This window comes from Eulemur rufifrons, chromosome 29, assembly GCF_041146395.1.
Source record: "Eulemur rufifrons isolate Redbay chromosome 29, OSU_ERuf_1, whole genome shotgun sequence".
NCBI lineage: Eukaryota > Metazoa > Chordata > Mammalia > Primates > Lemuridae > Eulemur > Eulemur rufifrons.
This window is the reverse complement of record NC_091011.1, coordinates 78,659,307-78,685,476: the sequence shown is the minus strand read 5'-3', so window position 1 is coordinate 78,685,476 and position 26,170 is coordinate 78,659,307. Positions and strand designations below refer to the sequence as shown.

Below are 26,170 nucleotides of genomic sequence, written 5' to 3'. Positions count from 1 at the left end.
GGAGAACAACCTGAGCACAGGCTTAGCAAGGGAAAATCTGGCAGGAAGATGTGTAACTGCTTTATGCTGGCAAAAAGGAAGGGAGTGAAGGGAACAAGTACTGTGCAAAGGGAGTCTCTCCATTAGGAGACTCTGGGATCAATCTTTAACCACCACAACTTTAAAGACTTGGGCCAAAAGGTCTATTATCTATGACCAGCGCAACATCTCAGAGACCATCCTCATCAGCAACTGCATGATTTCTTGTCCAGACAGGGGCAGGTGCTTGAGAATGTCTGGAGTACCTTGGCCAGCAAATTAATCACCATGGCTGTCCTTGGGAATCAGGAGCTCAGGATGCTGAGTCTTATACACTGCTGTGCCATATGCTCTAATATGAGTTACACTGTCCCTTGCTGGGGGCATTCTGGGTGCATTTATTTCTACCCAGTCAGGGGACAGAACAGCTAAAGCCTTATTAAAGCTAGTAGAGCCAACTGGTCCCCTAAGGATGCAGGCCCGGGGAGGACAGAAGATTATCACCAAGGAAATCATGATGGCTGTCTGGGTCTCAGAAAGCACCCTGCACTAGGGAGAAGCAAGTTATTAAAAAAGACAATAAAATAAATAAATCAGCCTTCTGGGTTCACATAAATATTTCACTAATCAGTAAAAGGACAGTAAAGGGAATATAGAAAGAATGCCTAAATGTAATGAGATTTAGGTAAAATATTATACTTTCCAAAAGTTACTCAAGTGTAGCAGGGGTCTATGAGCTAAAATTACTTTTTCAAATGACCAAGATATGAATTTCTTCTTCAGAACCATGGGGAATGACCCAAGCAAATGACGCAGTAATGCTGAATGATCACCAGCCCTGAACCTATTCTTTCCCTTCCTAAAACTGCAGACACATTTCAGCATAAACCCACTGCTCTGTTTCATCAGAACTGAACCAGAGGGAGCCAATGTTGCTTCAAGCTACACACCTGTGCACAAATTAAAATATCTCCACTCACACTTCCTGTGCCTCAAATACAACTAACCCTGCAAGTGCCCTTCCAAAGCCCTCTACTGGCTTTTATAGCCAGCTCTCCAGAGCCAGTAAGAAGGTAACAGGGAGAAGGTACAGCAGATGGAGACCAAGAAGGTAGGAAGAAAACAGCTGAAGACCACCCCCTGGGGTCATACAGGGTGATCCCCTACAGTGAACCAGCAACTAGTAACTCAGCTTTTATCCCTCCTCTGAGGTACCCTGGAGCATGTTTATCTGAAGAGATGATCCTCTCTGAGGGGAAGAGAGATTAAAAATGAAAGACCCAAGTAAAAAAGAGGCAAACAGAGGCAACTTTCATTTGGAGCCCTCTCCCCTCCTGCTGATGGTCTTCTCCCAGATAAACAGCTGATCCTTAAAGAAACAGCTTTCAGCAAGGCTAGAGCTAGACTGCCAGTAGCTGAGAGAATGCACTAGGAGTAAATAATGTGTCAGTCCTTGGGGCTAGGGGGAGAGGCTGACCACAGCCTAGAGAAAGGACACACAAAAAACAATCAGAGAAAAGAACGCAAATTTGAATATTTGAAAGTATCTTCTAATTATGTCATACAGATGTTAACCATATAAAGAGTTATTATATTAATACCAACTTCTGGGTTGGATTATTGTACAATAAAGAGTGAGCAGCTCAACTGCTGAGTGACATGGAACACAGACAGTACACTGTACCTGGGTCTGCATTTGTCAATGGCTGCCTTCTTGCTTTAAGGTATAGTTGAGATGCAAGGTTCTACAGGTTGAGTATCCCTAATCTGAAAATCTGAAATCCAAAATCTTCTGAGCATCGACATGATGCTTAAAAGAAATGCTCATTGGAGCATTTCTGATTTTCAGATTAGGGATGCTTACCCAGTAAATATATGCAAACATTCCAAAGTGCAAAAAAAAAAAAAAAATCTGAAATCTGAAACACTTCTGGTTCCAACCAGTTTAGATAAGGGATACTGAACCTGTAGCACTCTCAACAATTTGAGCCTTAATTCCCTGTACATACTACTTCTTGAGATCAAACAAGACTATGTTGACAGTGCTGAGATTTCATGCACAGTAGACAGAATGGCTGTGGAGAACCCTCATTTCATGCCAACCCTGAACTAACAGCATCCTCCTCCTCAAGGAGGGGATATGGTATATTCCTTTAAACTAGCACTAGTGATTTTAATTATCTACTGGTCACTTATGCTCTTATATTTTAATTAAATACAATTGCTTTACATACACTTACTTGGGAGAGATTTTTATCACAATAGGGTGCAATTTAATAATCAGCAATGTAATTGTGCAAACACACACAAGTGCACTATGGAAATATCTGACAGAACAGCACATGGAAAGAAATAAGTAAATACTGCAGGCTGCATGCACGAGGCTGCCATGGGAGCCTTTGTGTCCCCATTAAAGTGTCTCACAGTTTCCCAGCCAGGACAACAGAAAAGAGTAGTGGTCCCCAGGAGAAGATTTACCCATTTGCTTTACCCTTTATTTCAAGAGCAACACGTTCAGCTATTGGGGGGGTGAGGAAGAGCCATTCTGGCAACAAAACACAAAGGGCCTGGATCATAACCAGCTTCTAAATAACAAATAGATAAGGAATTAGCTGATTAAAGAGTGTACTGCCAGCGGGACTAAATATCAGCTCCTTAGGGATCATGTGTCTGTGGTAGGAATTTCATACATTGTACTATAGCACAACTTATCTAAGAGTTGCCTCCAATCTGAATGGAGCTTTTAATGCTTTCTACTTCAAGGCAAATCTTCATTTCAAGAATGAAGATATAATCAAAAAAATTGGAAATAACTGATATATCCAAAAATAGGTGGAAACTGGTTAAATTATGATAACTCCACATTAACAACTACATAGCCATTAAAAATCATGTTTTAGAAAATTATTTAAAGGCCCAGGGAAATGCTCGGTTATAAAACATGAACAGAGAAGCTGGTGAAAAGGCCAAGATTATCAACAGTTGTGATGCTGCGTCTGGGTGGTGAGATGTAAGTAATTCATATTTTCTTCTTTAAATTTTCCCAGATCTATAAAATGATTATGTGGTATTTATAATTAAAAAAAAAATTTCTAGGGTAGAGAAACATAAGCCATCTATCTAATGGGGTTAATGTACGAAAATAATGAATGAAAATTAAATTGATAATGAACTATCTAGAAGCAGGTGCTCACAGGGCTCAAAAACCTGTACAAAAGTGACTAGTATTGAGACTTTATTTAACAGGGAGTATTCAATTCCTTCATAGGGTTGGCTGACTATTCTCAATAGTGAGATTACTGCCAGGAAAACTTCATACAGGAGACAAGACTATTAAAGAGGTACAGGTCACTCACTTATCTGCAGTTGAATACTCATTAGAAATAAAAATTAGAATGTCTCTTGAAATAAATTATGGTGCCTCCAAAAATGGTTGCAGGAAATATTTTAATTTGTAAAAATATGTTGAAATAAGAAAGCATGTGTTACAGTAACAAAGACAATCAGCTACAGCTTCTGGTAGATAGCAGAAATTCTGAAAAGACAAGAGCTTGAGGAAAAGTCCACCCAACACTGCAGAAGAAGGTCACCAACCCACCCACCCAAGTCCATGTGGCACATCCGGAGGCAGTTAGAATCCTGGTTCCTCTGCTTACCAGAGAAGGAACCTTGAGCAAGTTATCACATCTTCCCAAGCCTCTGTTTCTTCATCTATCTAACAGTGATGGTTGTGGAGATTAAAGAAAATATAGTGCATGCCCAGCCCCTCACACTCCGTCTAGACCATGCAGGTACTCAGGGGCACCTCAGGCTTTCTCAGTATTCAGCAACTTCCTTTACTCAGATTCTGTAAATAAGCAAACTTCTTCCACAAGAAAGAGAACGTCCTTGGCCCATCAAAACATTCTGGTCTGTTTAGCAGTTGGAATTCACATCACACAGTGACTTTTAAATCACATTTTTGTGTATTTATTTAACATACATCAGATAATCAGTCTAACATACAGCATTTCTCAGCCTGTGAAGCTCAGAGCTGAGTCCTGAAAAGAACTGAGCAGCTGACTACTGGAAAGCCTTTTAAAAAAAGGAGACGCTCTCCTCCCCATCAGTCTTAACACAGAGTCAGCCCCTAACACTAGACCTGTACTGTGTACTTTAGTGTGCCAGTCACAATTCAGAAGGTGCTTAAGGATTTTGCTGTGCTGTGTCCTGAATTTCTATCAGGCTCTTGGCTTCTCTGTATGTACCATAAAGCACCTGTATTTTCTTCCAACCATTTGAGAACTGCTTGCACATGCTGGAGGCAAGCACATTCCTTAACTTGTACCCTTTTCTCTGCCTTACTGAGTTCAGCTAATATAATCGCACATGAGGTGTGACCCCAGATCTAACAAGGCACTACTTCATAAACCTTTTCTCTTTTTAACACGAAGTAAAATTCACTCTGAAACTGTAAACAACAGGCCCCACCTAAACATCAGCTCAAATAGTATGTTATAAACCCTAAGAAACTCTACTATTCCCTAGAGAACCCTGTTCTCTGAAGCAGATAAATTTCTTCAGGCAGAACTCTCATATCTCCTTTCACTGGAATCCTCAAGGAGATGTTCTAAGCTAAGAGGGACATGTCTGCTTAGCATCTGGCTCTGAGACCTGGAGGGGGGAAATCTTATACAGGAAATAGCAGAAATATTACTGTGTCTAAGTCTGGCTCAAAAAGGAAAAATGGCATTGCCAGAGAGCAAAATCCTGAAGAGCGAGCTTAGTGAGCCCCCACTCTGCCACTGCGAAGAGCAACAATCTAGAACAGTGGTTCTCAAGCTGAAGTCCAATAGAAATACCTAGCAATTGTGACAAATGAACCTTCCAATCACAGAGACTTTTAACACAAGTAGGTTATGAAAACTACATCTTATGAAAAACTGATCTGGCCTCTACTCTAGGGGAAAAGCTCAAGTGGATTTCACTGTGAGAGCCAGCAGGGCACACACCTGTGCCTCTGAGCTAGGGCTTAGAGGAAAGAATGGAGGAGAGAAACCATGAAGAGAAGGGCAGTGGTAATCAGTGGCAGACCCTGAATACACACTGCAACTCTGCTGTGTATTCAAAATACATGGCATCAGCAGAAATCCACTTAATCTTTGTCCTCAGAGCAGTCCTGTGTAAACCCAGAAGGCTTGGGGCTCATTTGTACCAAATGAGAAGCAATAATGTTGAGCAGCCATATTTGCAGTGAATTTAACAGTTAACAATCAAATGATTTGCCCTTGTAGAACTTTGCATCAGGGGATACCTTAGAACCATACATATGAGTATCATTTCCCTGGCAGGGAAGCGGACCTAGGTAAAAGAGAGATGTACCAAGGTCAAATAGCAATCAGAAATAACAATGAACACCTACTCCCCAGTTTCAGCACCCCAAGTCATCTCAGTGGTACCATGATGCCGAGATACACAAGCATGTGTGAGGAGTAAAGAACTGCTTCCTTAGATTTTTAAGTCTCCTGTTGCATTAAGATCAGTTATCTCAAATACCATGAGGGGCTTTACATCCCTGAATTAGCCATGGCAGAGGGTTACAATTAGGCAGAAAAGACAGAGTCAGTGTAGACTTCAGATAAAGGGAGAAATAAGGGAAATAAAACCAATTTCTTCATTCCTCATTCCCTCATATTAATCCTGACTAACACCAAGATAGTAACAATGAGGACCAAGCTAGGAGGAGGGAAGAGAGGGAAAGGTAAAGATGGAAATGAAAGGGGGAGTGAAAAAGAATCTTGAAGCTGCAACTGTCTAAGGCCTGCTTCCTCCCACGGGCACCAAGGAAGTAAACCTTACTGTCTCTACATAGCTGGAGTTTTGAAACTTTCCACCACTAGTTACAAATACCAAGGTTGAAACCTGACATTACAAACAAGCCAGAATGAGGAAAACTATGCCACACCATGAGGATGCTGCACATGCTCACTCGTTTAAAGGCAACTCCACCGCAATCAGTAAGGTGCCTTCTGTAAATCAATACCTATGAACTATAGATTTAGAGATTTTACCAATTAAGATATCAATTTAGGTAACTTCTAGGAACAGAAGGATATTGGTCTTGCCTAAACTGTAAAAATGTGTTTTCTAGAACACAAAACTGCATTTAATAAGCAGCTTTAATGTGGTTGCTCAAGAAAAGTAGGACAATACAGTTTTGTTTTTGCCCATGTTTTAAGTAGTGAATTCAGGTTAAAGATGCCACTATCTCTGGCTGAATCCAAAGCAAAATAGCTAAAGTCAACTTCAACAACACCAAGCATTCATTTTCAGGCTCATGTAGCATCCAAAACATAGCACAGAGAATTTAAGGGCCACACAAAACAAGGGAGATAGAGGGACAGCAACAAGCTGCTTTGTAAGGTCTGTAGTAACAAGAGAGTGAACAAATTCTATTGGCCAGAATGATCACATCATTCAAATCCAAGTTTACAAACTCCCTCTCTGCACTCCAGGAGGAAGGGTAGCAGGTGGAAATGGCAAGAACCACAGTGTGGATGGGGGAGGTAATTCAAAGAAATTCAGACAAACACTAACGTAGCAGGAGCACATATCTATACTCTTACCATTCAGACACTGCCAGAAATATTTGCAAGCCAAAACACAAAAGCAAATAAATGAACAAAGAAAACTTTTGAGAGCCATGAGGTGAGGAAGACAATGTGTTTGGAGAAAAGGGACCAGATTCAGGTCACAAGTCTCCAAATCTATCAGCTCTAGGGTGGGCACAAGAGCAAGAAGAGAGCATGTTCCCACCTGAGCACATTTGATTATATTCCCAGACAGAGAGGCAAGACAGAGACATGAAACACCATCAGCTTCTGCCCTCAGAATTCATTGCTTGCTGGGTGGTGCGGGTGAGAGATGAAAGGCTATAGGATTTTATTACACTGAATTGCCAATTTGTCAGGCTCCATCTACAATATCAGGTACCCTGGGACCACTTTGTATCTTTTACGATTGAGACATATCTCTCCAGCAGAGCCCCAATGACCATTCTCTACCTGCTGTATTTTATGGAAATCTAATAACAAGGGGCCCAAACACTTTTACAAACTGAAGCCATTTACTGATTTCTCAATTGAGGACCTTACATTTTCCTGAACACTGATACTACTGAGTCCACGCACCTCCAGAAGAGCTATAACTTGGTATGCAAACAGGAGTGTCTCAGCTGAAAGAACCAGTCACTTCTCTGGGAGAAGAGGAATGGGAGGGATGGGGGAGGGAGGGTGAAGCCAAAAAACTTGAAGACGGAAGAGGTGGGCATCACAGAGCAAACTGAGAAGGCAAGACAGAGCCTGGCTCAAATGGCTGGGAGGAACCCTGTATGTTTTCCTGAGGAAAACGCTGAGCTGGTTGTTTACTACACTCTGAAAGGAATAGCAAAGGGCTAGGATAATTTCTTTTCCTTTTATAAGAAATAAGAAATAAATAAAATAAGCTGCTCTGAGTGATATCCAGTCTCCTTCCTCTTAAAGTACAAACTGCCCTAATAATCCTGGATGCCCCAATGGCCAAAACCAGCAAAAGGAGCTGTCTGCCAATTTTCCCATGCAGAACACAGTGCACTAGCTCACACTCCTTTCACAGAGGAAACAAGGTCCAACAAGAATAGGGCAGGTAGTACAGTCTGCACCCCATCCTCAGGGACCAGGCCCCAGGCCAGAGCCTGAAGGAGCAGGGAGGCTGGGAAGGACAGCCCTGGGCAGGCAGCCCAGCAGCAGCCCTCTGCAGAGCTCCACCTCCAGCTTCTGCACACCAGTCTTTCTAAAACAAGCCCCTCCAGCTGGAGAAGCAGATGCTAAAGGCAGCTAAATATGAATTAAAATGTGGCTTTATCCTAAGTGCAGCCCACCTTTCAAAAGACAAGAGCAAGTGAAGTAGCGATGAGGAAAATGTCCTAGGAATGGTGGAGTGGTAGAATCAGAAAGTCAAGCATTAGTATACTCTGCATGTCCCCAATCTTCAAATTATGAACAATGAGTAAAGATGGCCAATGAGAACGCAGTGGGACACTGTATAATACCCGAGTATCAACTATGTGTTAGGCAATTAGCTAGCAACAGATTTGAAGAAAGGACAAATCTACTTGACCCAGAAAATCAAACTGAGTAGGGAAGGAGAAAAAAAACACAGGAGAGAAAAAAAGGAAAAAGTATTTTAAAGCAGAAACTAGAAACTACAGGCATCCATCATGTGGGTTATCCAACATCAGCAGGACAGCAGAAGCAACCAAATTCTGGGGATCAGTATCTGAACACACATTTCTGCTTAGCCTCACTAATTGTCCACAAAGTGAAACAAGGATGAAGGAGATTACATCAAGAGGCTTCTAGCAGAGAAATGAAAAGGTAAGGAACACAAAGTTTCCAGAATTTCTTCACAGATAAAGTGAACAGAGATCCTACTGTGAAACAGTAATACTCCATGGTGGCCACCAATACACTACTGCATTTGCAGCCCAAAACAGACATCACAGTAGATGGTGAGATTAAAGACTATAAAATGGGAACAACCCATAAACTGACTGTAGATTTTCAAAATAAGTCTAAAATGAAAAGTGACATCAAAAATATGCCTAAGCAATAGGCCTGTCATTTGCTGGGGAAAAACAAACAAACAAAAAATCAACAACAAGGATTTGTGTCCTTCAGCTTCCCCTTCTAGTCTCAGTTCTGAAAAGCCTTTGCTAAAACACTGGCATGAACTGATGCTGCTTCATCCCTAATCCATCATCCAGTCTAAAGGCCACCTGGTGACCAAAACACACACACACACAAACTGGTCAGGATTCGAGATTTGGTTCCTAAAATTATAAACACCTTACTCATAAAAATTTCCCAGACCCATAGTGCCTATATAGTACATGAGCAAGTTAAATGTTTAGTTTTTTGAGCTGAACAAAATTTCCCCAATACAAAGCTAATTAGCCCACCAAGGAATGAAACCTACAGCTCTGGACTGCAAAAATGCAAAGCACTGGATGACTGCACTAAACTTGCCTTGAATATAAATGTTATGCAAAATTCTAAAAAAGTAATTTATCTAAACACAGTGTAGGTAGCTCTGCAATCAGCACCTCATAAATAAAGAGAGAAAGATGAAGGGAAAGCTCTCTAATTGATTTTAAAATTAGTTCCAAGCAAAGAAATAATCTGACAACCAACAAGGTCGACAACAGTAATATAAATATAAATATATATATATATCCCTCAGTAAAAAGTGCAGCTAAAAACTTCAATGAATCAAGATACCTGAACTACTATGAAAGGAAGATATTCAGAAAAGCCTGAATCAGACTAGAGGTGATGAGAGAATGTCAATTGGGGACCAATCTTCAAAAGCACTTAAAATCCTGAAATTAACCCCTCTGGTAGACTGAACTCAGCCTGCACTGTGCTAATGGAATACACATTATGAGGAAACCATCATACAGAGGCCGGGCCAGTCAACCCAATGGCAGCAACCGGATTAAAACTGGAGTGGGGAAGAGGAAGTACCTACAGAAAACTAAGCCATGTGTGACCTAGCCAGCAGCAAAACAAGCAATCCAATTAGGAAGCAGAAAAAAAACAGGATTACAAAAACTCCTCCTGACACCGGTAGACACCCGCACATTGGCTCAAGCTGGAATGGCTATTAGAAGCAGTCAGGGAGCAGTTGTTGCGACGTGGTAAAAATGATGCCCACTCAAAAGGAACACATGGAATTAAGTCTTAACATTTATTAAATGCCTACTATATTCACAGCACTCTACCAGATTCAGAAAGAAGGGATATGAAGCTGAGAAAACGATGCCATTCCTGGCTTCAGCGGAGTTTAGACTTCACAATGGAAAGTCGGCATGTACATAAATAAATAGTACAAGATGTTATGGAAAAGGGAAAGACTGTGCCTATGGACATCTCTGGGCTAAAGGGGCCTTCAAGAACCAGGGCAAGAAAGAGTGTTACCTCAGCACAGCAAATATGTTAAATGCTCAAAGGACAGTGAATATGATGGTGCTGTCAACTCTGGAAACAACAGAGAATTACTGCAGCTCACAGGACTGAGAAGAGGCAAGAAATATGAACATACCAGGACCAGGAAGATTTAGATAAATGGAAAGTGTAGAACTATGTGATAGTGATGATTAAAGGAACTGGGAAGAGAGAGAGAGATGGATTGAAAGAGGTAAATGCACATGGTTCAGGGAAGGATTAATCACCAAGACCCACTAGGAGATTGTTAAAATCCCACAAAAATTATTTGAAGGAGATAGGCAAGATCACGGTAGAGGGAATACATAATTAAAGGAAATGAAAGAAAATACAATTTTTAATAGAGAGAAGAAAGCAAATCAAAGGGCAATAAGACAGGCACATACTGTCTTCTCCAGTTTAAAATTCACTGAGAGCGATCAGTGGAATGTACGTTTTAGTAAACTCTGTTATCTACCCAAATATCAAATGTCTTGACCTCATCACAAGGAGTCGGGTGCCAAACCAACCCCTTCTCCAGCTAAGGAACAGGTCATAGCAATGTTTTAAGTGGCAGTACCCAGACGTTAATCTTCAAAATCAGGACATATACATCCTGGAATCTTTAATAGATGAGCTAAGACCCACCCATAGTCTCCTAATAGTAATTTTTTTCAGTCTTTTAACAAAGAAGATTTTAGGTGTTCTTCTCAAAAATGCCCAGATCAAACAAATCTGAAACTGGTACAGAATGCCTCTGCCTGCCTCTGACATATTCTAAGTCTTTTGATCACATTGCGACAGTCCCAAAATCTCTCCATTGGAGACTGGTAAAATGCTATATCCATTTCAAAGAGCTTCTGCTTTTCTCCAAGGTCCTTAATGCTAGGCTGGAGGTCCCTGTCTAATTTGCTATTTGCCTTATGCTCCCAGTCACAGTGCAAGATCACAGTCAGTGGGTTTATTGGCCTGCCCCCACTTCACTTAGGGACTCCAACCCCACAGGGTTCTGTTGGTATGCACCTCAGCATCGGCAAAGTCTGCTTGAGGATTTAGAGGGACCAGTCGTCTTGCTTTCAGAAACCTAAACTGGAGGGAATAGATTGAGAACCACTTTTAATGGCAAAGCACCCTGGAGCCCTGTACAAGGAATGGAGTTATCAGCGCCCCACGCTACCCTGCCTCTGACAAAAAGCCCTTAAGAATCCCAGGGCATCATTGATAGTGTACTTACCTGCGGCTCCTCTCTATCAACTGCCTGAACAGGAGACCCAGGTGGGTCAGGTCTGGAAGATGAGTTCCCAAAACGAAGGCAGCAAAGACACTGGGAGATTAGGCAGATTGCAGCTTTAATAAAACTTATTCTTTAGTGTCTAGGTCTGAACATTTAGAGGCCTTGGTGTGAAAGAACCTTTATGTGGTAAATAAATGCACAGGGAGGAGGCTGAAAGACAGCACGATGGAAATGAATAGAAGTTGATAGCAGGGGGCACTGCCTCCGGGTTTCCATACTTCCCGGGAGTACTAAGCTGGAGGGGGGTGGTGGGGGGTGGCGGGTGTCTGTGTGTAATGGTGGGCAGGGGAGGGGGTGTCAGTCCAGAAACAGAGACAGAGAACAGGGAGAAACAGACAAGCTAAGGAAAGGAGTTTGAGAAAAAGGCCCTGCAACTGAAAGCAAATTTATATACATAACACCTGGGAGTTGGGTAAATTATGTACCTGTTTTCAAGGTAAATTTCAGGTCTGGTTCTCTTAGTCAACTACAATAGCACTGCAAGAGCAGACTACATGGGGGAATAAGTCAGCCCCTTCATCAGATGCCTGGGGGCTGTTTCCTTTGTCATTAATACTCCAAGTGTAACACAAAGCCCACAGCAGCCCTGGGCAATAGAGCAATAGGCTTTCCAGTTTCAGATCAAAGCCCGGAGCTCTCTAGGAAGTCCTGAGATTGCACAATGTGTTTTCTCCTTTAAGGCAGCAGCTCAGAAAACCCACAGCCTTTCTCCAAGACTTAGCATTTATTTCTTTATGGAAAACAACTGGATAAAACAAACTGTACCTTTAGAGAAACCCTTACACATGGTCAGGTTCACAAGAGCATCACGTCAGTTTTCTAAACTGGCTCAGCCTAAAGAAGTTAGTGTCTCCTAAGAATTGACACTGGATTAATCCAGAAGAATGATGCCACAGAAACACAATCAACATCAGACCCAGCCAATGGGAATCCTTCTGAGGGAAATATTACACACCCCTGCTTTTAACTCTCCCCATTAAAGAAGCTGTAAGAAGAAAAATCACCAGGGAATCCCAGCGTGGCTGTAACTATATGTTGTAAAGACAGGGCAACAGGCATCCTCTCAGAGTGTTGGGTTTCTAGTTTCCTTTACTACATACCAACTCTTGCTGCTGACACTATCCAGCAACAAACCAAAATCCAGGAGCAGTGGCTACCCATGAATTCCTGGGTAATTTTTGGAAAGTCTAGGGTGAAAACAGTTCCTTTGATCACAGTGTTTTGTCCAAGCACTTCCCCTGGCTCCAATTAGAAAGTAACCAAAAAAGGAGAGTGGAAGTGTACAATTAGCCAAGGGCCAAACCTCATCTTCCGATATAATTTAAGAGAAATGAACATGTCTCTGTGCACAAAAAAGAAACATCCAATTTGCCCTATTATTCCCCGAATGTATAGATGTCTCAGAGTAAAAGAAACATTAAACGAATCTCTCCAAGTTTCCTTGAAGTGAAAGTCCCCTGGGTCCTCATCTAAGAGCTTATAGGGAGCCCTGCCCTGCAGCAGAAATCATTGCCTGCCATCTGGCCAGACTTTCCCCTCTTCACCTACTCTTCCAGGTCCTTAATCTGTACCCTCTCCCACTTTGTTCTTAGGTTTAGAAAACGCTCCAGTTTCACAAGCTATCAGGTTATCTTCCTCATTTCAAAGCCACTGACCTTCACAAAGAGTCCCATAGAGTCAGTAATTTCCTGAGTGTTTCTTCCAAGGCCCTCCACGATCCATTCATCACATACCTTCATCTCTAAACAATCCTCAGTACTCCGTGGTTCTGCAACTACAAGACCACTCCCCAATTCCTAAAATGTGCCCTTGATGTTTTCCTTCGAGATTCTACCAGCCCTGTCCTAACTAGGGCAGGCACACATTCTAGTGCACACTGTGCCTTGCAGAAGGGCACCTAGCCAAGGCGACAAAGGGAGAACAAGAGCTGAAACTCACCCTTCATTCTGCTTGCCAAGCCATGTGCCCTGACATGAGGCTGCCTAGAGGAAGGAGTACCCTTCTCTAAATTTGCATAAAGGTACCATATGTCCTGGCCCCAACATATATGCCTTGAATACTTTACTGGCTCCCCTTGTCACTGTAAGAATAGCTGGTACATAGTAAAGGAAACTACAAACCCAAGATTCTTGAGGGGATTTACACACATATAGTTACAGCCGCACTGGGATTCCCAGGTGATTTTTATTCTTATGCCCATGTTGTAAATCTCTGTTAACTTTAAAATAAGCATAGAGCAGAATCCTGCACTCTTTATAAGAGTTCTGGAGAACTCTAAGTAGAAAGTTAAGTACTCTGACTCCTCCAGTATAAAGACGGATGAGTGGAGCAACATCCACAGTAGTTCTCACTCATCACACCATTCTCCCCCAGTCCTCAGTCAACTGAGGCTTACCAAAAGAAACACCAGCACTTCTTGCCACAATCAATTTTTATCTAGTATACTCTTCTTATAAATGGAAATTACTTTCACATCTTGTAATTGCAAACCACCAAAAACAAGAATGCTTAAATCCAAACACACCACTCCCCAGTTTAAAATTCCTCAAAATAAAACCTAAAAAGCAAGGCATATAAGTCTTCAACATGTGGCCCCTGCCTAACTCTCAAGCCCATTTTCTTACCACTCCCTAGCATTTATTAATAACTATCCTCTATTCCAGTCATACAAAATCACTTCCAGTTCATCATATGCCCCGTTTTCTCTCTCCCTTCATGAGTATCCTGAGATGTTCGGAGGGCCAGTGTGATCTGGCCCTGCCACAGAGGTCTCATAACACTCATGCATCACCCACAGTGGTCATCCATTCCCTATTTCCCAAAACTCACCCCTAATTCTTGTCATTGCTGCTCTCCATGTCAGAAATGTCATTCTCACACTTTTCATCTGGCTAACTCCTAGTCACCCTTCAGGCCTTAAATGTCACTTCCTCAAAGAAGCCTTCTCAGATTATATACACTCCTAAACTCTGAAGTTTTCTTTCATAGCACTTAGGATAAATGAAATTGCCTGTATATTTCCCCTACTAGACTTTAAAGTTCCATTAGGGCAGAGACAGGGCAGTATCTGTTCATTCCCTGCTGCATCCCCAGCACAGGGCCTGGTGCAAAGCAGGCACCTAACAAATATTTATCGATGATGACTGCCCCATTCAGAGCTGTGCTGTGCATTACAGTAGCCCTCGCCTTGTGTGGCTATTGAGTCCTTGAAATATGCTAGAATGAATTAAAATGTGGTGTAAGCGTAAAATACATATACAAGATTTCAAAGACTTAAAAAAAAAAAAAAGGAAAATATCTCATTAATTTTTCATATTCATTAAATGTTGAAATAATAATTCGTATATAAGTCAAATTAAAAACATTAAAATTAATGTTTCTTTTTTGTTTTTTAATGCAGCTACTTGAAAATTTAAAATAACAAATACAGCTGATCTAAGTGACTCACATTACTTATCTACTGGACAGTGCTGGCCTAGAGAACCCTTCCTCCCGTCTGCTAACTTTTCGTCCTTCAACACTCAAGATGTACCCAAACTGGCTTCTCTTCAGGGTATTCTCCACCATTGTATTCAAGGCACATGATATTGTTTCCTAGGTGGCCTCTCGGTAAACTCTTCCAAAGTAATTTAATGAACAAATAATGGAAATCATTCCTCATTTCCCTCACAAGCCATATGCTGTAGACTATAATAGCTAAGCCTTACTTAGAACTTTCTTAAAATGGAGTAAGATCTCAGGAGTGAACAGCAAAGAAGAAGAAGAAAGAGGTAACATGCTTTGGTAAGAAATAAGAAATTTTAAAATCAGGATCTAGCCTAACCTAGGAAATATATTTCAACAATTTCCCGTCAGCCATTAGGCTAAGGGAAATGCATCTTTTACCCACTGAGGAGTTCCAAAGGATCCTGGAAAAACCAAAAATACTCAGCAGTAGGTTAGCTCTTACTGTAGAAAACCTGCTTTCATCCTACCTAAGCTATAACACCCCCCTAAAAATGCTTAAAATTCAGCTACATAGTCTATATTAACATAATGCTTTGGCTGATGAAGCAGGCACAAAAATTAACGTTCAAGAATTTCAAAGTTGTGGTTGCTGTGGGAACCTTAATTCCAACTGTATGGCACAGATGCAGAAGTGTGGACTACTCCCAATACTGATAAAATTGGAGATGTGTATTTACTCTGTGCAATGAAGCAGAGCTACAGTTACTGAGAGAACCTTATTTTGGCATTTCTAGGCTCTTATGCATTTAAATTCTCAATCCCTCCACAATATTGTTTGCTGCATTAAACTGCCTCCTCTATGGGGAAAAAAGGGAGAGAATGAACTGATTGGCCAGACATTCAAATCACCCATCCAGTATGTGTTTTTTATGCATGATCTGATTCAAAAGACAATCATGATATTTTTATTTTACTCTTATGGGCTGTCTATAAACTCTCACACAAATGAAAACAGCGCATGAATTTCAACTTGTGAATGCATCAAGATATGTATACGTGCAAAACCTCAGAAAAGCAAATTTCCCATCTTCAGAAGTACAAAAGAGACAAAATAAAAAAGGTAGATAAGCATGGTGCAGTGGCACCTGCCTATAGTCCCAGCTACTTGGGAGGCTGAGGCTGGAGGATCTCTTGAATCCACAAGTTCAAGGCTGCAGTGCATTCTGATCATATTTGTGAACAGCTACTGTGCTCCAGCTTGGGCAAAATAGCAAACCCTTGTCTCTTTTTAAAAAAAAAAAAAAAAAGGTAGACAGTACATAGCACTAACTTCAACCACAGTATTTAAATTCCTGAAAACTGTCCAAACACTCCTTTGGCACTCACTGGCTCTCAGTGAAGACCTACTTCCATAACTAGTCAACACTGTTAGACACTTTAGTTATCACAAGGCAAAAATAGGAAAGGGAAAGATGTCTGTAAAATAAGACATAACCAAACCCCCAAGATGTTTCAACCTCAATTCTTGTTCCCAACCTCTCACAACTCATAAAGATGGAAAGAAAACAACCACAAAATTCAAAACAAAAAACCTCTGTTTATCTGCATGCTGAATATCAACTCCTATTAGAGTTTTCATCCAAAGCATAATTTCTCAAAATTGATACACCCCAGTGACACACTCGACTATTCTGCCAAAACACCAAAAAACAGCACACAAAAGTGTAACTAACAATTATAGTTACCACCTGCAAAAGATGAATAGGTGACTTCAGTTAATATATACACCAAGATTCCTTTCTTCCTAGAGCAAAAACATGAGAAACTATCAAATCAAAATGACCAGCAGAAACAGGCCCTATTATCAAGTATGTGAGATACAGACCTTCTCCTTTCTTTACTCACAGAGAAATAAGACCTTGGTAACAAATAAAACTCACCCACCACCTCACATATTCCAACTCTAACTGCTCGAAAGTTCCCTGGGGAGAAGTGCCAACAGTGCCCATCTGAAATGGAGCACAGCAGTGAGTATGGTTCACAAGACATTGAAACCCACCAGCCAGGCTACAAATATTAGAAAATAATACTCAAGAGATTTGAAATACTTGTTCTTTTGTATTCTCACTTGTATGTAGCATATTTAACCAATTTCTCCAGCTCCTTCCCTTTGCTTTTGCAGAGGCTTGGCTGCTTCCCTGTTCTCACCTGAGTGTTCTCCCCCTCCAGTCTCGGCGGTCGGATGCTAGACAGGTGGATCGTCTTGTAGTCTCCGGAGTTCAGCTTCACAACAATGGCATCAGCATTCAGAACCTGCATCACCTGTGAGCAAGAAGGCAAAATGCTTAAACCTGCTTCAATGTCCCCTAACATATGCCCACCACAGTCACAGGTACAAAGTGAAATCAACAGCCATCTGAGGCCGATACAATAATATCCCTTCACGATGCAACAATGTCAGAGAACGTTATGCTATAACTGTCAGTTCCGAACACCTTATTATGATCTCTCAATGAGACAAAATCTGTATCATTCATAAAAGTGGTCAATCTTTCATCTTTTGCCCTGACCAAGACACGTGGTTAACTACAAAGCTTAAAAACTGGAAATCCAGTCTCTACATGTTATTAAAGATTTTCCTTGAAAAAGTAGACTAAAATCAAAATCTCAATGTGAATCAGGGAAAAGAGGCAAGGGTTGGATTAAAGGAAGATACCAGCACTAGATGAGAAAGAACCAAAATAGGATGCCCCAGTAGAGAGAAGAAAAATCAAAGGCAAGTGAAGGGCAAAAAGAATTGTCATCTCAGCACAGGAAAGGAGATGCTCAGCTGTTAATCTCACAGGTAGGAACATTAAATTACTAAAATATTACCTCAGGTACTCTGAAAGCCACCTTTTCAGAGCACTACTATAGACATCTTTGCTTTGGAACCCAAATTCAGTAACATTGTGCCCCACTAAAAAAGATTAACTTCTAGTCTGGGGTGACTTACAAGGATATCTATTCGAAGGGCAAAAGCACAAGTATTCCTCTATGAAGGTTATTAAAACATTCCACCAGTGTGTACATAATAAAACTCCACTCAAACCAGGAGAGTATCAAATCAGGGTTATAACTAGAGCCCATAACATGGCCAGTAGTCTACAATTCACCCAATTACATTCAGAGTCTGTTGTTTCAAGGCTGTTTGGGTTTTTTTTGCAAGCAACACTTTGCTACAAGGTGCATGCTGACTACAAAACACTGTCACCATCCACTTCATCTGCAGAATCAAAAATCAAACTCTTCTAGGCTTCAAACAGGGCCCTTTAGGAGCTACCAAGCTGAACAAACTTATAGGGTCAGCTGCCACACAGTGAGGGTAGACTGGCAAAATTTCCCTCCTATTTTATGCATGAAACAAAAGGAGCTAGACTATCCTTTGCCATCAAGGATGTCACACCGATAAGTATCTTAAAGGAAGCCTCACTATTTCTTGAAAAGCCCCAAATCTTTTAGCACAGAATATACCTATTTTCTTATACCATCTTCCGAAAACAGCAATTCTTTACCTTTTTTAATTTTTTTAAATAATTTTCTAACATATTTTAAAATTTTCTTTCAGTACCTTTTTTCCTTTTTTTTTTTCTTTTTGCCACTGCTAATTGGATATGTTATAAATTCTTTACCTTTTTCAAAGAACCAGCCAACTACATATCAAAAGAGTAAAGAATGCTTTAAGGGACAATCTGAAGAAAGACCAAAAACAAAAACAATTGAGAAATTATACATAACAGGAAACAGCACAAGCTAAGTGCCATCAAACGGAATAAATGAAAAATGAGAGGTGACAGTTGGAATCAAGCATAATTCCATGGAAGGTTGACTGTGGCTGGTGAACGGGAGGCCATCCCTGGGTTTTCCACTGTAAATACGGGAAGCAGCGTAGAGAGCAGCCCATTGATCAGAGAAGTAATGAAAGGTCTGAGAGAGAACTGAGTAAATTAGGAGAGGGGAATTTTTTTTTTTTTAATTTTCTAATATATGTGATTAACTTGCAATGCAGAAAGCAGCAAAAAGACAGTCTCAAATAACCATAACCAGTTTCCTATAATCTTTTGACAGATCTGAAAATCTGTCAGACTCTACTAAACCAGAATTAAAACCCAGAGAGTCAGACCCCAAAATTCATCTGGCCAGAAAAACCTAAAGATCAAGGGTAATGAAAGGCGTAATGTGTGATCACACCAGAACGCAGGTCAGGGCTGGTTACCTAGGTATAGGTGGCACCAAAGGGCATAGGATCCTCCAAATCAAAGAGCCTCTTAATACGAGCACAATCACAAAAACATGTCATGAATTTGGAACTTAAAAAGTACCTGGAAGGTATAACCAAAACCACAGATTCAGTCACTAAAAGGAAGAAAAGAGTATATCTTATTCCTATTACTATCTAGACACATTAATACCAGGTAAAAATGCACATAGTAATAGAATCCCAGTAAATGGTATAGACAATTGACCAGAATACCCCCCAGCTAATGATTTCCCTATCCTTCAAAGTTCTGCATTTGGGTCAAGGGGAAATTATTATAAAATGGATACCAGAACATGGCGGGGGCAGGCGGGTGGAGAGGTTTCCTTGATATGGGCTATTCTGCTACTCTAACTTCAAACAAAAGAGAAGAAAAAAAATTCCAGTAAGCCATACCAAGCAAAATAGCTAGTAGAGCAAATTAATAGAGCTACTCCTTCAAAAGGATACCCAAAGGATAATAGGGTAATTGGCAGGCATCTCAAATGCACACACCTCACAATATGTCCAAAATCTTAATGCTGGGCAAGATCTACACCTTCTCGCAAACCAAAACTAACCCTTATTAAATTGTCAATTGCCAAAAATATAAGGAAACTCCTACAATCAAGACATGAGAAATACGTAGACACTCTCTGCTCCCTAGTTACGCTCACAGAGGAATGAAACCAGGGAAACTATCATAGTGCTCACACCTTCACCTCCTGATTACAAAACATGAAGCCCTAAGCAGACCCTATGACAAGTTACTGGTATTCTTCACCCCTTATAATACGTTAGCAGCAGCGGCAACAAATGATTCTTGGAGCTGTAAATTTTAGGCCCCAGCAGCAGACTCTCTCTGCTCAGCAGCTCCCTGATTAGAAACCTCCTCTTCAGGAACTGCGCACTCTGCCGCTGCCAGCTAAGTGAGGTTTAGCTTTCTGGTGAAGTGGGGGAGGTGAGGGCATGTGTGCGTGTCTGTGTGTGTGTAAGTGGGGTTTATGGTTTTTTATTCCTCTGTAAATTGTGTCATTACTGTCCAGAGAACAAGCAGCTCCTGAGCAGAGACGTGGAATATGCAATAAAATACTGGTTATAGTCACGTACTGTGCACTAAGTAAAATGCAGAGTGGATTACTATCCGAAGCCTGTTCATCAACACCGTTACAGACAGCATTTTAACAGTGACATTTCTTATGATGCTTTTCATCAGGATAACTGAAGTATGCCCACATTGCTCACCTTCCACAAGCTATGGATCCCTGATCAAGCCAAGCCCACGCACACTCACTATACCACACATACCAAGAGATAACCTGAGGCATAGGAGCTGAAATCCACACAGAAAAACTCACTAGCTAGACTCAAGATACATGGACTGAGTCCAATTCCCTCCCCATTTCTTGAGGCCCAACTATAAAAGGAAAAATGGTTTAATGATGCCAACGTGTGGGCTAAGGATTGCCACAAGTTAAGAAAATCACAGTTCTGTGAGGGGCAAGGGACATTCATCCCTATCTCCAAGCTGGTCCACAGTGCTCACTGGGTGGGAGAGCTGCTGCTGTTTGGCTTCTTAAAACCCTGCAGCACACATAAAACAAACAAAAAGAGCCATACAACAGCCTCCTGAGCTACAGAGACCCTCAGAATAGCTCTCTAGGCACAACCGCCAACAGGCCCAATGCTGCCAAAATTTTTAGTACCAGATAGAAACAAAAGGATCCTCAACCCCAAAGGGGCTTCCACAGACACCACCAGGGAGCGTACCTTGATGAGGTCACTGAGAATGAGACACAACTGCCCTTTCTCCTCTCTGAAATCATGGCACCTGGCTGCTTTTCCTGCTCCCTAAGGTTGTGTGCTGTCTATTCTCCCCATTCCCTCCAGAAAAGTGCAGCTGCCACCCTTGTCCTCAACAAAAAACCACAACAATATCCTGATGCAAGCACCTCTGGGCACCTAAGCACAATCACACCAGACACTATAATATGCACTTAAAAGGGAATCAGGCATCAGACAAATTTCAACAGAGGGACATTCTACAAATACCTGACCAGTACTTCTCAAAACTGGGAAAAACAAGGAAACACCAAAAACATCAAAAACAAGGAAAGTCTGAGAAACTGTCATATGCAAAAGGAGCCTAAGGAGATATGACAATAAAATGTAATCTGGAAACATGGAACAGAAAAGGGATATTAGGGAAAACTAAGGAAACCTGAATGAAGTATGGACTTTAGTTAATAATCATATCAATATTAGTACATTAATTATAACAAATGTACCATACTCATGCAAAATATCAATAATATGGGAACCTGAAGTGGGGCTGGATGGGTAATGTGGGTACTCTGTACTGTCTCCTTAATTTTTCTGTGAATCTAAAAAGTGTCCTAAAAAATAAAGTCTATAATAATTTTAAAAACCAGATAAAAAAAAATTTTTTTTTGGAGTCTTGCTTTGTCACCCAGGCTGGAGTAGAGTGGCAGGTGTGATCACAGCTCACTGCAACCTCAAACACCTGGGAGCTCAACAAATCCTCGCACCTCAGCCCCCCAAGTAGCTGGGACTACAGGTGGGCACCACTATGCGCACTTATTTTTTTATTTTTTTGTAGAAATGGGGTCTCATTATGTTGTCCAGGGTGGTCTCCAATTCCTGGTCTCAAGTGATCCTCCAGTCCTGGCCTCCCAAAGTGCTGAGATTACAGGCATGAGCCACTGCGCTTGGCACTAGGTAAATTTCTTTTTCTTTTTTTTTTTTTTAAATCTTTTCTAATTCAATCATTTTCTTTTTCTTACCAGCAAATTGGTTTATTAGCAAAGTTGTAAATCAAATCTTGACCTCTTTTTGGTGGGTGCAGCAGAGGCCACCTCTCGTCAGACCACCCATCCCTAGAACTTTCTTTTCACCTAAAAGTCGTATGACAAGTCAAGGAAGTAACCTGTATTTTTTAGTTCTCTCCACATTACCACATGCAAGTACACTGGAGAAGTTCTAATAATGCCAAAAATATTAAGAAGTATTTTTGCTTAAAAACCATGTCAGGGAGCCACTTCCATTTAACATAGTACTCAAAGTCCTAGCCAAAGCAAGTAGGCAAGAAAAAGAAATAAAAGGCATCCAAATTGGAAAGGAAGAAATAAAATTATTACTGTTCTCAGATGATATGTATGTAGAAAACCCTAAGGATTCCCCAAAAACTGTTTGAATAAATAAATTCACAAAGTAACAGGATACAAAGTCAACACACAAAATCAGTTGCATTTCTATAAACTACAATGCACAAGCCAAAAAAGAAAATTAAGAAAACTTCCTTTCCAATAGCATCAAAAAGAACAAAATACTTAGACATTAACTTAATCAAGAAAGCGAAAAACTTGTCAAATAAAGCCAAGAAATCATTGCTGACAAAAATTAAAGACAACATAAATAAATGGAAACACATCCTATGATCATGTATTGGAAGACTTAATACTGTCAAGATGTCAATACTACCTAAAATGATTTACAGATTTAATGCAATCCCTATCAAAATCCCAATGACAATTTTTGCAGAAATAGAACCATCCATCCTAAAGTTTATATGGAATCCTAAGGAACCTGATTAGCCATAAAAATCTGCAAAAAGGATAAAGCTGGAGGACTAACTTCTTGATTTCAAAACTTATTACAAATCTACGGTAAACAACACTATATGGTATTACCATAAAGTCAGACACACAGGCCAATGAAATAGAATGGAGTCCAGAAATAAACCCTTGCGTATATGGTCAAATGATACTCGACAAGGGGGCCAAGACCATTCAATGGGAAAATAACAGACTTCAACAAATGGTGCTGAGAAAACTGGATATCCACATGGAAAAGAATGAAGTTGGACCCTTACATAACACCATAAACAAAAAAAATGAACTCAAAATGGATTCATGACTTAAATATAAGAACTAAAACTATAAAACTCTTAGAAGAAAACACAGGGCAAAAATTTTGCAACATTGGGTTTGGCAATGATTTCTCAAATATGATACCAAAGGAATGGGCAACAAAAGAAAAACAAATAAATTAGATTTTATAAACATTTTAAAATTCTGTATATCAAAAGCACTATCAACAGAGTAAAAGCTCACCCACAGAATGGGAGAAAATATTTTCAAATCATGAATCTGATAAGGGATTACTATCCAAAATATATAGAGAACTCCTAAAACTCAGTAACAACAACCACAACAACAAAAAAAAACAAACAACCTGATTCAAAAATGGGCAAAGGACCTGAATAGACATTTCTCCGAAGAAGATATACCAATAGCCAATAAGCACATGAAAAGGTGTTCAATATCACTAATCGTTAGGGAAATGCAAATCAAAACTATAAGATACCACCTCACACACATTAGGATGACTACTATCAAAAAGAACACACACACACACACACACACACACACAAACCCAGAAAATAACAAATGTTGATAAGAATGTATAGAACTTATAACACTTGTGTACTGTTGGTGGGGATATAAAATGGTACAGTATAGGAGTTCCTCAAAAACTTAAAAATACAATTACTATATGATCCAGTAATTCCACTTCTGGGTACAAACTCAAAAGAACTGAAAACACAGTCTCAAAGATATCTGTATACCCATGCTCATGGCAGCATTGTTCCCATCAATGAATAGCTGAAAAAAATGTATATACACACAATGGAACATCATTCAGCCTTAAAAAGGAAGAAAACTCTGACACATTCTACAATATGGATGAATCTGGAGGACATTATGCTAAGTGAAATAAGACAGTCACAAAAAGACAAATACTGTATGAGTCTACCTACATTAGTTACTTATAGTAGTCAAAATCACAGAGGCAGAAAGCAAAATGGTGGTTACCAGGGGCTGAGGGGGATGGGGAATGAAGAATTACTATTTAATGGTTATAGAGTTTCAGTTTTGTAAGATGAAGAGTTCTGGAGATGGACAGTGGTGATAGTGGCACAACAATATGAGTATACTTAATACCGCTGAACTGTACACCTAGAAGTGGCTAAAATAGTAAATTTTATGTTGTGTGAATTTTATCACTGTAAAAAAAAAAATGGTGGGAAATATGTCAGAGATATGATAATTAACTCCATCCAGAGCTGTGACTAAAAACACAGCAAAAAATGATCAGGGCAAAACCAAATACATTCTAAAATCCACTGCATCCATGATAGCTTATAATCTGATCTCTAAAACTGGACATGCCAGTTAACCACCTAAGACTTCCAGACCAAAGCCTTAGAGGGTGAACTCCTTGAAGGCAGGAAATACTTCTAGTTCTTTTACATCTTCTCAAAGCACCCAATTCAGGGATCGGTTAAGCTATCTTGTAGTTACAGAGAACTAAGCAAGAGGCCTCTAACCAGGCAGGACAGTAAGAAGACACTTCTTGAGGACATGCTTCCAATCCAGCCCTCCTCCCTGCCCCAACAATGTTATTCAGGTCTGTGAAATCTGCAGTGCCCATGGATCCAGCAGCAGGAACAGGGAAGCTAAGCCACGTGCTCAGGGGACCATATGGCTACAAACAGCACAGATCAGCTAAAACGCCACAGGGAAGGAAGGGAGGGAACTGGCAGGCCACGACAGGCACAAAAGTCTCAGGCAGGCTCTGCTAATCGCTGTGAAGTGAACATGCTTCTCTGCTAACCTGGAGAGACAAGGAGAGCCCTCCCTTGCATTTCATTCCCTAAGAAGTAAAACTGCTTAAGCAGACAACGGAAACCAGTCTTTCAGTAGGCCACTTAATATCAAGAGAATACTCTGTTGAGTTTCAAATTTCTCAGGAATGAGCCCCTTGGCAAACACTGATCTATAGCTTTGCATCATTTCCAGAAATCAATGATAGAGCCCCAGAGGCACCAGTTAAAGAGGTCAAAGGTTACACTTTGCAGGCTTTTCAGACTATTTTAGCTATGTCTTGTACAATTAATTCTTAAAAAAACATGGTGACTGCTGAAGAAAGAATCACCATTTGTTAAGGCCTTACAATTACATGATCCTCAGAGCAGAACAACTCAGCAAAGACATGCAGAACTTTCAGACCATGTGTGTGAGAGCCCTGGGTACCTTAGGACATTTTTTTAGGTTTCGTTGAAAAAGTTGTTTGGCAGTAACAGACATTTTAAATAGGTAAAATGACTACAGAACTGCAGTTGGGTTCTAGGTTATAAAAAGTAATGCACATAATTTTTTCTTTTTAAATTTAATGCTCATATATGCTGTTCTACAATAGAGACTGGCAAACTGTGGTCCAAGGACCATCTAGCTCACTTCATATTGTTACATAGTTGTACTGGAATACTGCCACATTCATTTACTTACACATCGTGTGTCTGTTTTCTTGCTACAATGGCAGAGTTCAGTAGTTACAACACAGACTATATGGCCCACGAAGCCTAAAATATTTATGATGTGCTCCATTAAGAAAAAGCTGGCTAACCCGTGTACTACAACATATTAGAAAATGAACATACTTAGGGGTATATACTAGTTAACATTTCTGAAGAGCTATATGATCCAAGTCATTCCTAAGGAAATAACTACCATTTACTTGGAGATTCATTCTATTTTCTAAATAATGGAAAAATTATCAACTATGTGAATATCAACCTATTAGGGACTGATTGATTAAACTATGGTGCAGCCTTATGATGGGATGTTGTGCATCAATTAAAGAAGTAAGCTCAAACATTTATTTTGGTTCCCTCTCTAAACATCTCTAGATAAAAATAATCTAACCTTTCCATCCATCTATCTACATAAGCCCAAAAAGACAAAAATAATGGAAGAGAAGAATACTGCAACAAAACTTTGGAAGCTAGAAAGCAGATGGATGATAGTACCTTATGCCACTGACTCGCAAAAGCAAAATCCTGAGCTAGTGGTGATAAAACACAATAGTCAAACTGATTTATACTGCAGAATCCCCCCTCGTCCCTACAACTTGCTAAAAGACTCAAGAAACTGTTAAATCAAGCATCTCAACTGGGAATGAAAATGTGTCCCAAAACTAGGATTGGTTTCAAATCTCTATAAGCAGCAGCTAGATTTTAAGATGTATACCCTAAATCCCACATACAGGTTC

At 40.4% G+C, this 26,170-nt stretch overlaps 1 protein-coding gene across 1 annotated transcript in view; it reads right to left on the bottom strand.

Annotated features, from left to right (window-relative positions):
- Positions 1-26,170, bottom strand: part of SND1 (staphylococcal nuclease and tudor domain containing 1) — a 423,230-nt gene that overhangs the window by 338,935 nt on the left and 58,125 nt on the right. Inside the window, exon 10 of the mRNA XM_069462550.1 lies at positions 16,969-17,082. Within this exon, the coding sequence (XP_069318651.1) occupies positions 16,969-17,082 (114 nt within the window). The remainder of the gene's footprint in view (positions 1-16,968; positions 17,083-26,170) is intronic.